The sequence below is a fragment of the Schistocerca cancellata genome, chromosome 5, assembly GCF_023864275.1.
Source record: "Schistocerca cancellata isolate TAMUIC-IGC-003103 chromosome 5, iqSchCanc2.1, whole genome shotgun sequence".
Lineage (NCBI taxonomy): Eukaryota > Metazoa > Arthropoda > Insecta > Orthoptera > Acrididae > Schistocerca > Schistocerca cancellata.
Genome location: NC_064630.1, coordinates 425,298,691 through 425,313,505, shown reverse-complemented (window position 1 = coordinate 425,313,505; position 14,815 = coordinate 425,298,691). Strand labels below are relative to the sequence as shown.

Genomic DNA, 14,815 nt, shown 5'->3' with positions numbered 1-14,815 from the left:
ATTCCTTAATTAATGTACCACAATTTGGGGATCAGGGAGGCAACATGCCTGTGCAACTGACAAAAAATGCTTGCATGCTAAGTTATCATTAACTGGCCAACCACAGTCTCCACAAAATAGATAGTTCATACACTGGGAGGAAATATGCCAGATGCACTGGAACTTAAGGCATTCCATAAGGGATGACAAACATTGGTACAACATGATTTTAACTTCCTCATGAAAATAATACCCCATAAAAGCAAGAATGAATGCTCCTGGGTCAACCTTGTTGTGCCTGGCAGGCCTTGACATGCACAACAAACAAAGAGGATCCCTCACTTTTCAAGTTTTCATGTAATTTCTATCTGTCTGGGGCATTAAGCCCCAGTGAAAAGTTAAATTCTGTAACATGTTCAGGCTCTTGATGTGTGTTGTATCACAGGTACATTACCAAATTTCTTGCAACAGCACAACACTCAGGACTTGGTAGGAATCCCTGCTTTAAGACAGAACCACTTCGAAGTTTACTTACGGAAGACATTTCTCCAAATACAATTTTGATAAGATCACAAATTTTGAACACAGAATGACTCTTCCATCTATCTGGGTAAAAACCAGTTGGCTTGATTTTGTTTTCCTCATATGCCATGGCAAGGAGGAAAAGTTCTTTGCATTGTAACAATCTGCACTGAAGCATTCAGGTCTGTCTGGAGAGATTGATGGAGTCTTATAGTTACCCAGGCAAAGCAACTACCATCTGGTTTGCTGGACATAGCCTCCACAAGGACAGACATCTACTCCTTTGCGTGTGCGGGGAGATAAAATCCTGACATTAATAGTGCAATACCTGTGTAGTGACAGGGCTACCATTGTGGGCACACCTGACAACCCCCATCCTCCCACATGGGTTGGTGCCATGCTGGGTATTGGTCAGTCTTCCATGCATGGGGTGCACTTTTGTAAAAACTGGAGATGGAACTGAGATGTGGAGACTACAAGCAAGTTAACAAAAATAAATTCTGCATATAAATAAAATGGAATAAGGCATAACCAATGCATCACGCACAAGCTAGGTTTTCAATAGGGAATCTGTGCTACAGAACAGGTGAAACAATATACAGTCAGTACATAAGTCCGGGAAAACTTTAAATTATTTATTGCACAAGAACTAAACATTGTACAGACGTCATACATATTGCATTTTGAAGAGAAACTCTGAATTTTTTTTTCTTTTTAAACAAACATTCGATATGTGAACCATGAGTGACTGGGCAGATGTCAATACAGTATTCGAACTATTGCCATACCCATCCCAGCATGGCATTGTCGACTGTGGCAGTCGCTTCTAGTATTCTCTCCTGGAGCTCTGCTACATCATGTGGTAGAGACGGTACATACACCAGATCAGTAATGTGTTCCCACAGAGAAAAGTCCCTGTATAATCAGAGAGTAAGATTGCAGCACAGGAAAGGACAAAGTACTGCAATGGCCTGGAGCCCCTTCTTTGCCATCCATGTCCTCACAGAAGACTTTTGGTGTCCCTGATGGCCATATTAATGTAGAATTACACTCCTGGAAATGGAAAAAAGAACACATTGACACCAGTGTGTCAGACCCACCATACTTGCTCCGGACACTGCGAGAGGGCTGTACAAGCAATGATCACACGCACGGCACAGCGGACACACCAGGAACCGCGGTGTTGGCCGTCGAATGGCGCCAGCTGCGCAGCATTTATGCACCGCCGCCGTCAGTGTCAGCCAGTTTGCCGTGGCATACGGAGCTCCATCGCAGTCTTTAACACTGGTAGCATGCCGCGACAGCGTGGACGTGAACCGTATGTGCAGTTGACGGACTTTGAGCGAGGGCGTATAGTGGGCATGCGGGAGGCCGGGTGGACGTACCGCCGAATTGCTCAACACGTGGGGCGTGAGGTCTCCACAGTACATCGATAATGTCGCCAGTGGTCGGCGGAAGGTGCACGTGCCCGTCGACCTGGGACCGGACCGCAGCGACGCACGGATGCACGCCAAGACCGTAGGATCCTACGCAGTGCCGTAGGGGACCGCACCGCCACTTCCCAGCAAATTAGGGACACTGTTGCTCCTGGGGTATCGGCGAGGACCATTCGCAACCGTCTCCATGAAGCTGGGCTACAGTCCCGCACACCGTTAGGCCGTCTTCCGCTCACGCCCCAACATCGTGCAGCCCGCCTCCAGTGGTGTCGCGACAGGCGTGAATGGAGGGACGAATGGAGACGTGTCGTCTTCAGCGATGAGAGTCGCCTCTGCCTTGGTGCCAATGATGGTTGTATGCGTGTTTGGCGCCGTGCAGTGAGCGCCACAATCAAGACTGCATACGACCGAGGCACACGGGGCCAACACCCGGCATCATGGTGTGGGGAGCGATCTCCTACACTGGCCGTACACCACTGGTGATCGTCGAGGGAACACTGAATAGTGCACGGTACATCCAAACCGTCATCGAACCCATCGTTCTACCATTCCTAGACCGGCAAGGGAACTTGCTGTTCCAACAGGACAATGCACGTCCGCATGTATCCCGTGCCACCCAATGTGCTCTAGAAGGTGTAAGTCAACTACCCTGGCCAGCAAGATCTCCGGATCTGTCCCCCATTGAGCATGTTTGGGACTGGATGAAGCGTCGTCTCACACGGTCTGCACGTCCAGCACGAACGCTGGTCCAACTGAGGCGCCAGGTGGAAATGGCATGGCAAGCCGTTCCACAGGACTACATCCAGCATCTCTACGATCGTCTCCATGGGAGAATAGCAGCCTGCATTGCTGCGAAAGGTGGATATACACTGTACTAGTGCCGACATTGTGCATGCTCTGTTGCCTGTGTCTATGTGCCTGTGGTTCTGTCAGTGTTATCATGTGATGTATCTGACCCCAGGAATGTGTCAATAAAGTTTCCCCTTCCTGGGACAATGAATTCATGGTGTTCTTATTTCAATTTCCAGGAGTGTATATACTAACTTGATCTGAGAGATGAATTCCGTATCAGTCAATCAATTAATGATTTCTTTTTCCTTGAAATTGAGGTCTAGGAATGACATGAGACATCAGTACATTCTTCGAAGTGGCACACACAATGCTTTGCTCTTTCAGTAATGGGTTTTCTTGCAGTGTTTATTTACAATATGTCTACTTATAGAGTGAGCCACGGTAGATGTATGACTTTTGTGGTTGGTGAGTATATGATTAGTCACATATGAAGGTTTCGTCTATAATGGTCAGTGAAATCTGTTTGGAGTCATTGTTGTTATGGAGCCTGTTGCTATTGCTACTGGAGTTCATAATACGGATACCCCTTCCTTTGAGGCATATTTAGAACGAAAAGAGTGGTTTACATATTTCGTTTAATACTGATTCCCTGATAGGTTTGTGTAGTGACAAATGAGAAGTAATAGATTTACTGAAATGACAGGCACATTGGGGAGGAGATGAGATTTGTTAAATATGGTAATTTAATGTTTCTAACATGTGACCACCACTAGAATGTTGCACAGAATTTGAGTTGTAAGGTTTTGGCTGTCTAAAGCTCCATATCCATTTTATTTAATAGTGGTTTTTCATTGTTCCTGACAGAGCACATGGGTCACCTTATGAGTCCTGTATGTCTGTCTATTGATGACATATTGGTCTACTGCTGCAATGTAGCTACACTAAAAACACACAGGTACAATCTCTTAGGTCTAGAACAATGACAACTTTTTCACTTTTCTCTCTTTCTTTCAGTTTCACAATAGCAACAGCACTCTTATGGAACAGAAAAACTTTTTTCTCTAAGTGGATAGAAACTAATATTACTACTAATAATAAAAGCTATGAAGTGATAGTGAAAGAGTAAAAAATTCTGATACAGATTTACACTCACAAAGGCATCCATGCTGATCGGTGGTCTCAGGCTGCGGCTCCGTGAAAGCATGGATAATAAAAGACCAACCACAATTAGGGAGGCAAGTAGCTTTCCAGCAGTGTCAGTGCTCCGTTCGTATATAACAGGGACACCATTGTCTACTGTGATACCTAGCCTCCGCTCTGCCTCACGTAACTTCTCCTCGAACCTGTTGATGTCCACAATATTCATGTGGAATGTTCGATGATCAATCTATAATTTTACATTTCAAACTCATTAACATGAAACCAGAAATGAAATCTACAATGACATACTATGAGTGACAGATATTACAGTGTTAAAAAAGCGAAACTAACAACAGCACTTCCGCCACAGAAAAGTCACTCTGAAACAAGTTAGCAACCAAAAGCAGACACCAAAATTGGTTTCTAACTAAAAAGCAATGCTGAAAATGACAAAATTAAAATCTTACTTTTTTCCCTTTAATGATGGCTCCTTCATGCAGCACAATTGTAACAATATCCACATCTGGCCGGACAATGACTTCTTCTACCTCGCCTTTGGCCAGCATATGATGAACAAATTCATTCCATGACACATACCTTATTACCTGAAATAAATAAAAAGATTAATAATGATAAACTGTGTGGAAACTGGTTACTAGATATCTAATCTAAATAGGCCTAATGTTGGGGCTGTATCTTTTGGGTACACATACACTATGAAATCATAATTTGAATACGTGGGATGGAAGTTGAAGTAAAGAAGGTATGTTAGGGAGTTCAATTACCAGGTCAACTGTATCTACTGATATCAAATGTAATCTTCATACTGTAACATAATGACAACATGGCAAGTGAAGTTACACATGCATAGATGTGAAGAAAATGGAAAACTGACAATATTTTTTGTGTACATATTCCTTTTTGGAATGTAGGTTGTGCTGACAGACTGATCTTCAATTTAGTCCAAGGTAGTTAGGTTGAAATTTAACAATTAAGTTATGGGTTGGCAAAGCCAACAGGAGGTCTCACTTGTGGTGACAATGATCTATAGTGTAGTCTGCAGTCTACATTAAGTTGAAAGGTGACAGCTTGGTTCTGAGTATGCTGTCCATGTTTTATATTAATGATCTTGCAGACAACATTGATAGTAGCCATAAGATTTTTGCAGGCAATGCAGTTCTCTGTAATGAAATTCTGTCTTTAAGAAGCTGTGAAAATAGTGTCGAATCTTGATTACGAAAAACACACATCCTATGACTATAATATAAATGAGTCACAGTTGGCTCATACAAATACTCAGGTGGAACTATTATTTGGCGGGGAGGGGGTGTATGAAATGGAACAGCTAAAGCAGGTGCTGGACTGTGGTTCATTGGTAAAATACTAGGGTAAAGCAAACAGGAGGAAGAAGGAAGAAAGAAAGAAAGAAAATCATGCAACCCATTCTAGGATAGGATGTTGCTGAATTTTGTGGGACCCATACCAAATAGGACAAACTGACAAACTGGACACTGACCAGATACAAAGGAGGGGAGAATTAGTGGTCACAAGTTCATTCACATCGTGGGAGAGAGTCACTAAGATTCTACAAGAAATGAATTGCAAAATCCTGGAAGATAGATACAACCTATCCTGTGTAAACCTGGCCAACTTAAAAAAAAATCTCCAGAACCAACTGTAAATGTTGAATCTAGGAAAATATTAAAACTTATTGGCATTACTCTAATAGGGATCGCAAAGACATTATTTAAAATATAATTCGCTTTGAAAGTTCATCTCTTCTTCTTAATTTCACAAGCACTTGTTATGAACCAGTAAGACAAAAACATTGACAAGCACTGGTACAAAAAAACATCTAAGCAGAGATACGAAAAACACAGTATATTCTCAGTGTGAAAGAAGTACTATTATATGTGCTTCAGAATATTGTTAGATGGCAGAAACATACACAGGTGCAGATAGTTTAATGTACATTAAGCATGTTCCTTTTATATATATTTACACAAATATCTCAAATCTACTTGTTCCATATTGTAACATTTACTCATGCAAATAATCCATGGAACATGAAACTAACTTATTAGCTAACTAATAAACAATGCTTGCAGATGTTGATACTTTAATATTATCTTCATAATAAATATCTACTTCATAGAAGCCAAAATAGACTTCAGTGACTAACCCTCTCTAAATACTCTGTTATGCAACCAACTTTCTAGAAAAGTAGCTTTCTTTTAATAATGTGTTACATAACTTGATATTTGCCACAGACAGAATGAATTTTTATAGGAATAATTACAGTAAACAGTCCAGAGAGAGAGAGAGAGAGAGAGAGAGAGAGAGAGAGAGAGAGAGAGAGAGAGAGAGAGAGAAATGGTAGATATGCATATCTATGACAAATTTCTGTGAACAAAGAAACATGATGTAAAGATTGAAGAAGTTGCACAACTATTGAAAGGAAACTTGCTACACAGACTGTCCTATTTACACAACTGTCATCACACTGAACTCTGTAGGAAAACATTCATCTGACAGTACAAGATTAATAGTCAAAAATCATTCGGACAAACCACAGCATCATGTTGATGTGAAACACATATCTACATCATCAAACACAGCTCACAGATGATCATGCCTAGAGGGGCTTTTTAGAGAAGGATTCCTATTGGTCTACAGCTTAATTTACAGACAAAAAAGGTTATACTTTAACAAACCTCAGGCTGGTTGCTGCTTGGAAATAGCAGGGAAACAATTGCTATTAGCATGTATGCAGTCAGCATCCAAAGAAATGCTTTCACAAGTAAAGACGATATCTTGTCGTCTTCTTCATCTTTATCAGGTTTCTTTCCTGGCTGTTGAGACTGTGGTCTTGATGTGTGTAGACATCTGATGAAGTTTTTGTTGGTGCCAAGAGTCTTCGGTTGGGATCTTTGTATAAGCTTGAGAACTGCAGTGTATTCTCTTTTTATTGTTCTCAGGTCCTAGATGACACACACGGACTTTTGCATTTTACTGAGTAAAGTAAATCAAAATATCATACACAAAGGTCTATTACTTACTCGCAGATTTAACGGTATGATATTACCATTAATCGTATTACCCTTCCTGCTGATGTTCCATGCAGATTGAAATGCAGGTCTACTGTTACAGACTTGCCTAACAAAGGCACTTTTTGAAACTGCAGATGCACACAACTTACTTAACAGGAAATTCATTTTTATTCCCACTCTCCTTTTCGAAAAACCACGAATTAACAACGCTGAACTGAGTAACTCACATAATTTTTTACAAAAATCTGGTCAGATAATTAGCTAAAAGTTCTCTTGGTCATATTTTGATGTACTGACATCGCTTGCTTGACACAAAACTAAAACATGTAAACAAAGTCACATCGAATCACTTCGCTCCGCCTGTGCAACTCTGTAGTCTGTAGTGGTGGGCAGGAAATCGCGTATCTGTTAGAAATCACAGTGATTGAGAAGTCACAGATATCACAAAAACAACTTTACAAAATCTAACTGCGATTTCAGTCACAGTTAGCAGTCGCAACTAGCATTTCACATTCAACGCCGTGAGCCATCTGTTGGCCGAATTCCGTACTGCTTTCTGCGATTTCAGTGACAAATCGCGGCTAGAAGTCGCAAGTAGCAACTAAAAAGCGCAGTTAACAGTGCCATCTGTTGGCCAAAGTTCGTACTACGCTCATCTCTGCGACACGCTATCGAGTCTAACTGCGAGTTCCGTGACAAGTCGCAACTAAGAGTTGCAAGTAGCAACTAAAAAGCGCAGTTAACATTCTTTTCCTAGTGCCATCTGTTGACCGACGTACGTACTTCGTTACGAGAGCCTTGTGCCTCACGAGATCGACGTGCTGTGTGTGACTGTGTGTGCATAATACTGTATATGAAGGGCTTATTTCAATAGTGGTAGAAGTCAACTTTTGTTCATTTTGAGATACAGAGTCGTAGAGTTAATTGAGCGCAGAAAAATCTGCAGTTGAGATACCAGAAATATTCAAGCATATGGCTTCTTGCTAGAGATGAACCTTTATTTATGTTTGTTTGGATCATTAATTTCAGAAGCATTATAGACAGAAAAGTGGAGGTAATGGACTTGTCCCACTATTGAAATAAGCCCTTCATATTATATGACGACATGCACATTCAGCATCAGTTATGGTTGGTCAAACACAGCTGTGACTCTGAATGTATTATATTAATAAGAAGCAACATTGCCTTTTTCTCCTGAAAATATCAAGTAACGTAACAAATGTGTTTGATTCTGCTTGACAGTTTTGGTTAATACTCCACATGCCTACAGGACTTTGCAATATTAACACAGCAGAACTCAGACACCTGTATAAGTGTAGTGAAATAAAAGCAGTATTATTGTGTCATATGAATGCCTCACTTTTGTTCCGACACAGTTCAAGACTCGGGAGAAAAGTTTTACACCTGGTGTTCTACATGGCAACTTCACACACAAGAACTTTTTGCCGACACTACTACCACCTACACAAGTAAGCTTTTCCTGTGTTACTTTCAAGTAATTCACTTAAGCCATTCCTGATTTAACTGTAAGATCTGTACTTCCCACTTTCGTATCAACAGCCTCAAAATGCATATTGTAGACTTCGGGATATGTTAAAGGTCAGTGTCACACCAAGATTGTGGATAAAGAGAGGGGCGGGGGGGGGGGGGGGGGGCGGCATGTCACTCTCCAACAAGCGTTTACCAATAAATATGTGGCGGAAAATTACGGGTATAAGACGACTTAACATGTGGAAAATGAGATTTTCATTATTCGCTCACTGTATTTAACATTTATTATTCCTTTAAAATCATACAACAACTTCAATAAAACACAGTTTAATCACTCATCTGCACACTTATTTCGCAATAATGTCACTTTTAAACTGCAAATTCTCTATGAGCTCTCTTGAATCTTCACGAGTCTCTTCCAACAGCCAACAGCCTTGATGTGGCTGCAAAATCACAAGGATTATTAAACAATTTTTGCTGTCACTAATTACAAGCAATATAATTGACAAAGTAGATTGCTAATATTTGCTGTAATGAAAGCCACTCAATGGGGTATATTTCACATTTGCAAGAACGATCTCACTTAAGTAATTAAGTCCATCGAAACAGTTAGAAACTAACCTCTCGTCTGACGAAAACGGTCTAAAGACGCAGTGGCAATTTCTCCAGATCTGCTGACAATGATATTTTGAGTTATCACTTTACTGAGTGACTGAAATGTAGTTCGGGTACCTGAGAACATAACAATATGGTAGAATTCATTTTCTAAACACGAACTTTTACGGTACTGTATGGCTACTTACATATTAATTACACTATTAATATTTTCACAGTTGTTTCTTTAATACAAGATTAAAGCCAACGGAAGAACAAACGTAAAACATACTTACCAATGACAGGTTTGTTGAGATGCAATTTTCTGTGTGGACAGATGTAGCTTTTTCATGCGGTGGTAAGTCGCAGAAATCGCAGGAGTCACAGAAATCGCAGAAGTCACAGAAATCGCAGAAGTAGCAGAAGTCACAGAATTCGCAGAAGTCACAGAAGTAGCAGAAGTCGCAGAAATCGCGGAAGTAGCAGAAGTAGCAGAAATCGCAGAAATAGCAGTGGCGGAGGGATACGCGACTTAGGTTCCTTAACTGCGACTCTTAACTGCGACAAATCACAGTTAAGAATAACAGATACTGAAAAGTAGCATTCACAGAAATCACTGATATCGGAAAACCGCAGTTTAGCCCATCACTAGTAGTCTGTACTCTGTAGTGTAGTGAAACTGCTTAGTGCTTACGAAAGAGTCTGCGGTCACAGAAGTTTATTACCTTTGACTACTGTCAACTTGTGAGTACAAAATATTCGTCGTCAAGACAATCATGACTTTCCATTAGTATAAGTCAGAACTACAAATTAAAATGCTTTTGTTCGTCCATGATATGAACGGTCTTCTTTTAACAATCAGTTTTGAACCCGGATCAGATCGTATAGCCGGGTTCCGTATGTGGTGAAAAGTTGCAGTCGAATACTCACACCTATCTTGTACTAATCAAGATCCGTATGTTAGCATTCTATTTATTCTACGAACTGTAGGCTGGCATCACAATTACAGGCATAAAGTTATTATGCCTCTCTCTCTCTCCCTCTGCCAGCATCTGACAGCTTCACTGTTTTCTTAGACAGAAATTCGGAGAAATTTGTAACAATGCATGGCGGAGATTAATCTGTAACAGAGAGATAGTCTACTTGCTTGCTTCGTATCAGTATAAGCGACTGAATCACACTTCGTACCCGTATTCCATGCTCAGGGTCGACGATAACAGCTTATGGAAGACTACCTAACAGTTATTAAGATGATTCCACCGCATCCCGTCGCTGAAAGAGGATGACGACATCAAGGATCATTACATCCACGTCGTGGTGGAGCGAGTACCGGTGTTCCTGGACAACTGTGATGACGACGACCTGATCAAAAACGTCACAGAAGAAGAGTTCCAGCAACAATTCGCAGACGGCCGGAGTTACCGATCAGTTCTAGACGCTTCAGTCTGGAAACGCGCGACCGCTATGGTCGCAGGTTCAAATCCTGCCTCGGGTGTGGAGGTGTGTGATGTCCTTAGGTTAGTTAGGTTTAAGTAGTTCTAAGTTCTAGGGGACTGATGTCCTCAGATGTTAAGTCCCATAGTACTCAGAGCCATTTCAACAATTCGCACACGTACAGCCCAGGAAAGTAGGGAGGAGCGACAGGATCGACAACATGCTGCTGAAGCGACTGTTGTCAGGTGCAGTGCGAGTCATGATAGCGATCTTTAGGTCTGTGCTGGGGACCTGCAGCTATCCCTCTGTGTGGAAATATCTGGAGACGGTAGCAATTTCTAAAGTGGGGAAGGACGACAGTCTGGTGCAAAATTAATTACATACCTATAACTTTTCTGCTTCTCTCTTCAAGATCTTCGAGAGACTGTACTCCAAGCAGCCACAGCGTCATGTCAATGAAGAAGACCCGCTGCCTGACGGACAGTTTGGCTTCAGAGGCGGCCATTTGACGCAACACCAATCCCTGATACTGGAAGAGTAGGCGATAAGGGTACTGGAGCATTATGAATATCCTTAGGGCACTGCTTCTTGATCTCTCCAAAGCCTTCGACAGCCTGTGGCCCGCTGGCCTCCTGTAAAACCCCTCTTGTAGTGGCAGTACCTGTGTCACACATCCATCCGCTACAGTCATACCTGTGTGAGCGCACTTCCGATGTGTGCATGGATGGTGGCATTTTGACAGCCATTCCCATCAGAGTGGGAGTGCCACAGGGGTCTGTGCTGGGATGCCTATTGTGTACTCTACACAGATGACACCATGCTGTCTGTGAGAAGCACAAATGCACAACTGCTGCTTTGCAGACTGCATCTTGCTTGAAACGAGCTGGGAGCTTTGGCCTTCAAATCATAAATCAAGTTTAATGCAGCCAAGAACTAGGCAGTAGTCTTCATCCACAAGAGGCTGCCAGGATATTTCCATCCAGTGCAGACGATGGATAGACCCATACTTGCTCCCAAACTGGAAGGTACCTTCAACAGGTACTTATCATGGAAGGTGCACATCTAGTAGGTGAGAGGTAAAGTGCTGGGCAGGATAAGCTTGCTGTATCCTGTACTGAACCCTGCAACAACACTGCCCTCACACTGCAGCAGTACACTGTATCAGACATTAATCAGGCTGGTGTTGGAGTATGCTGCCATAGTGTTGGTGAATGCTGATGACTTGTCAATCAAGATGTTGAAGGCAGTTCAGAGTAGCGACTCAACATCAGATGACAGCACCTGCTATGTGGGTAGCAACACCATGCAGCTTGAGATGTGAAGACCACATGTGACAAAGAGATAAAGAAACCACAATGAGAGGTTATAACAACCGTCCCATGGTGGAAGTAGGAGTAGCAGGAACCTGCTTAACCTACAAGACATTTAGGCTAGAAAGCCTTGCGAAATCACACAGTCATATACATACTGACCAAGAGTAGAATTACCATATGTACATCTCAGTACACATCCTAATCTCTTGTCCCTTATTCTCATGATCAATAAGTGAAATATGGTAAAAAAAGTATTGCCTCAAAAACCAATTCTTTGAATCTAGCCAACAAGGTTTCATTCTGTTGTTATTTGTTGTCATGTACAGTGTTCAGTCTTTTTATTAATATATTTTATTCACCCTACATTACATAATTAAAGATGAATAAATTAATGTCATATTGTGGTATCAGAATTCTTAACTACACAAAAAAACTGCCATTGCTTATATTTTCTAAACACAACAGGTTAAATGCCATGTGTGTCAACAGAAATTTAAACAAAGTTCTAAAATTGGCATGTTTGATATAACTGATTTGTTACTCTAGTTTGAAAATATGTCCTATCCAAAGCACTAATTTTGACAGGAAGTGTACAAAATTAACAGTACCTCAAACAATTGATAGTTACCTGCTTAGCACTTTTAAGCTGATACCTAAATGGTATACATTTTAAATATGGTATGCATCTTTTGATATTATTAATAGGAATACGGATTATTCAATAACATTGTATGATCATATGATTTTGTACAGGATAACCAGTGACTTACGAAATATAAGAAAAAAATATTCACAAATATATTATATTCCAAAATGGTAGGCTGACACTGAAAGTAATCTGAAGCATATAATTGAGAAAATTCTTTTGGAAGTATACATAAAAAAATAAATAATGTCACTTTGGTGTTCCAAAAAGTGCAGAAACAGCGAATAAACTAAAAACACTTATCCAATTTCGATGACATCTGTAACACTTGGCTTACAAAACTTGACATTTCTATCTGTTTTCACATATGAGCGCTTGAGGTGGGAGAAGCATCTACAAGTCTTGAAAAAAAAGAGAAAGTAAATGCTGTTATGCATTAAGAATGCTTCGGGACTGTTGTAGCACTGAATCAGTGTCGTGGGCCTATTCTGCTTATATGAACAGCTAGCTTAGTTATGGTGTGATTTTCTGGGGAAATATTCACAAATATTCACAGGACAAAATAAACTTTCAAACTTCCAAAAGGGCTGTCAGAGTAATGAAAGGAGCTCCTCATAGAAAGAGATGCATGGAAATATTTTAAAAAGTTAAAATAATGACACTTGCTAGCTTATACGTTTATTAATGTGTGTGCTTTCTGAAAACTTACCAGGAATTTTCATGACTGAGCAACCAGGTTCATAACTTTGTTTCTCTGTCGTATTCATAGTCAGTACAATTAAGGCATTGCTGTCAATCTTAAGATAATTATTTAACACATCCTTATATATTTCTTTTACTTGAGCAGTAGGATCTTCCTAAGTCAGAGTGAACAAACATTACCTTTTGTTTTCTGACAATAGATTCTGCAGGTTTCTTCAATAACATCAAGTGCTCCGGGAATACCATGCAGATAGACACTTGCTTTTTATTTCCATAAATTCCAGTTTGATTGCCCTTCCAGTAAACCAAATATTATCACCCATGACGAATCCATAGTTGAAATTCACAAACTGACTTCGAAAGTTATTCCTACATACGGATGTCACAATATGCTAATTTGAAAATTTGCACTGAATTTGTGTACGAAACTTACAACTTGTGTTTCTTCAGTTCACTTTAAATTAGGCAGTAGCACGCATGATCCATAACCTATTTGATTATTTAGGAATAACTCAAGTTTTTCTTAGCTCAAAAACATTGATTTATTGAAAGTCAACAAATTAAAGCCTAAAAACGACAATAAACACTTCCATTGCAGCAAAGAGCGTAAAAAAGTCTGCATCTTGTAAGATAGACATACATAAATATCTTTCATGTTATTAAACAAAATTGTTTAGAACACAAGACTTTTACAACACACATCTAGTGTTCTGTCCTGTGCCCTGCTTCCATTTCCCCAACAGCATTGTTATTCGCCATACTTTTGATCTGTCGATGATTAATAGACCCCTACCCTTGATCGTTTACCTCATCTTGACACAGGACAAAACAGGTTTCCCAACACACAAAACGAGTCCCAGTGGGTCAGCTTTAGTTTCGGTGGAAGATAGAAGCATGTCGAACCTTTTGATTAGGCGACACCCTGAGTCTTCCCTGGTCCCTATTGGTCCCCATCTACCCTGTACAGAGCGCCTACACCTACTGCAACGGCACTTGTAGTCAAGCGGACGGGTAGTGACAGATCCTGCACTTTCTGTAGAGGAGACATGATTCATGGGAGAGAACGGTACTTGAGATACCTTTAGTAACTCTGGTATTATTCACGCAAACAAAGTTGACACTCGGTGTGGTGGCCGATGAGAATGCCTCCTAAACATGGATTCGCAGCAGTTGTCAATTGTCTGACAATAGTCAGAGAGATTTTCAGCTGCTTACGAATGTCAACCAACTCATCCTGTGTTCGAGAAAAGCATTCACAGTGGGGCTGCATTTTAACTGGTGCGATATTTTACAGATCAATAAACAATTAACTTTCAACTAGGCCTGCTGATTATCTTTTAATCTGTTAAAAATTTACTTAATCCCTTTAAAAACTGGAGCAATTAGTATACAAAACAAGATTTTTATTAAGGCAACAGTATAACCTGTGGTAAAAATTATTGTTTTCCTGACTTTGTGACGTTATGGCCACTAATAAATTCGAAAATAGCCGTAACCTGTGTTAAATGTAGATAATATAAGCTCTTCATGAAAGGGAAAACTTCATGTAATTCGATACTGCAACTACAAAAAGTGCTACCTATGGTAACTAAATCACAAATGCCGATTTACTACGAAATAGTTTATGCAAACAACAATGGTAACTTCCGAAAATTCTCAACTGTGGACATTTATTCACGTTGATATAGGACTTTAGGCTACTGGAACTCTGGGTGA

At 40.5% G+C, this 14,815-nt stretch overlaps 1 protein-coding gene and 1 long non-coding RNA gene across 2 annotated transcripts in view; both read right to left on the bottom strand.

Annotated features, from left to right (window-relative positions):
* LOC126187766 (paraplegin) overlaps positions 1-7,389 on the bottom strand; it is a 106,140-nt gene extending 98,751 nt beyond the window's left edge. The window contains exons 1-4 of the mRNA XM_049929032.1: positions 6,929-7,389; positions 6,584-6,850; positions 4,337-4,474; positions 3,883-4,116 (exon numbers count right to left, since the gene is read on the bottom strand). Of these exons, the coding sequence (XP_049784989.1) occupies positions 3,883-4,116; positions 4,337-4,474; positions 6,584-6,850; positions 6,929-7,084 (795 nt within the window). The 5' untranslated portion in view covers positions 7,085-7,389. The remainder of the gene's footprint in view (positions 1-3,882; positions 4,117-4,336; positions 4,475-6,583; positions 6,851-6,928) is intronic.
* A 1,291-nt stretch (positions 7,390-8,680) lies between these two features.
* LOC126187767 (uncharacterized) lies at positions 8,681-9,427 on the bottom strand. The gene is made up of 3 exons (XR_007537789.1): positions 9,301-9,427; positions 9,032-9,142; positions 8,681-8,853 (listed from the first exon to the last, which is right to left on the bottom strand). It is a non-coding gene; the product is annotated as an uncharacterized LOC126187767 (long non-coding RNA).
* Positions 9,428-14,815: the final 5,388 nt, after the last annotated feature.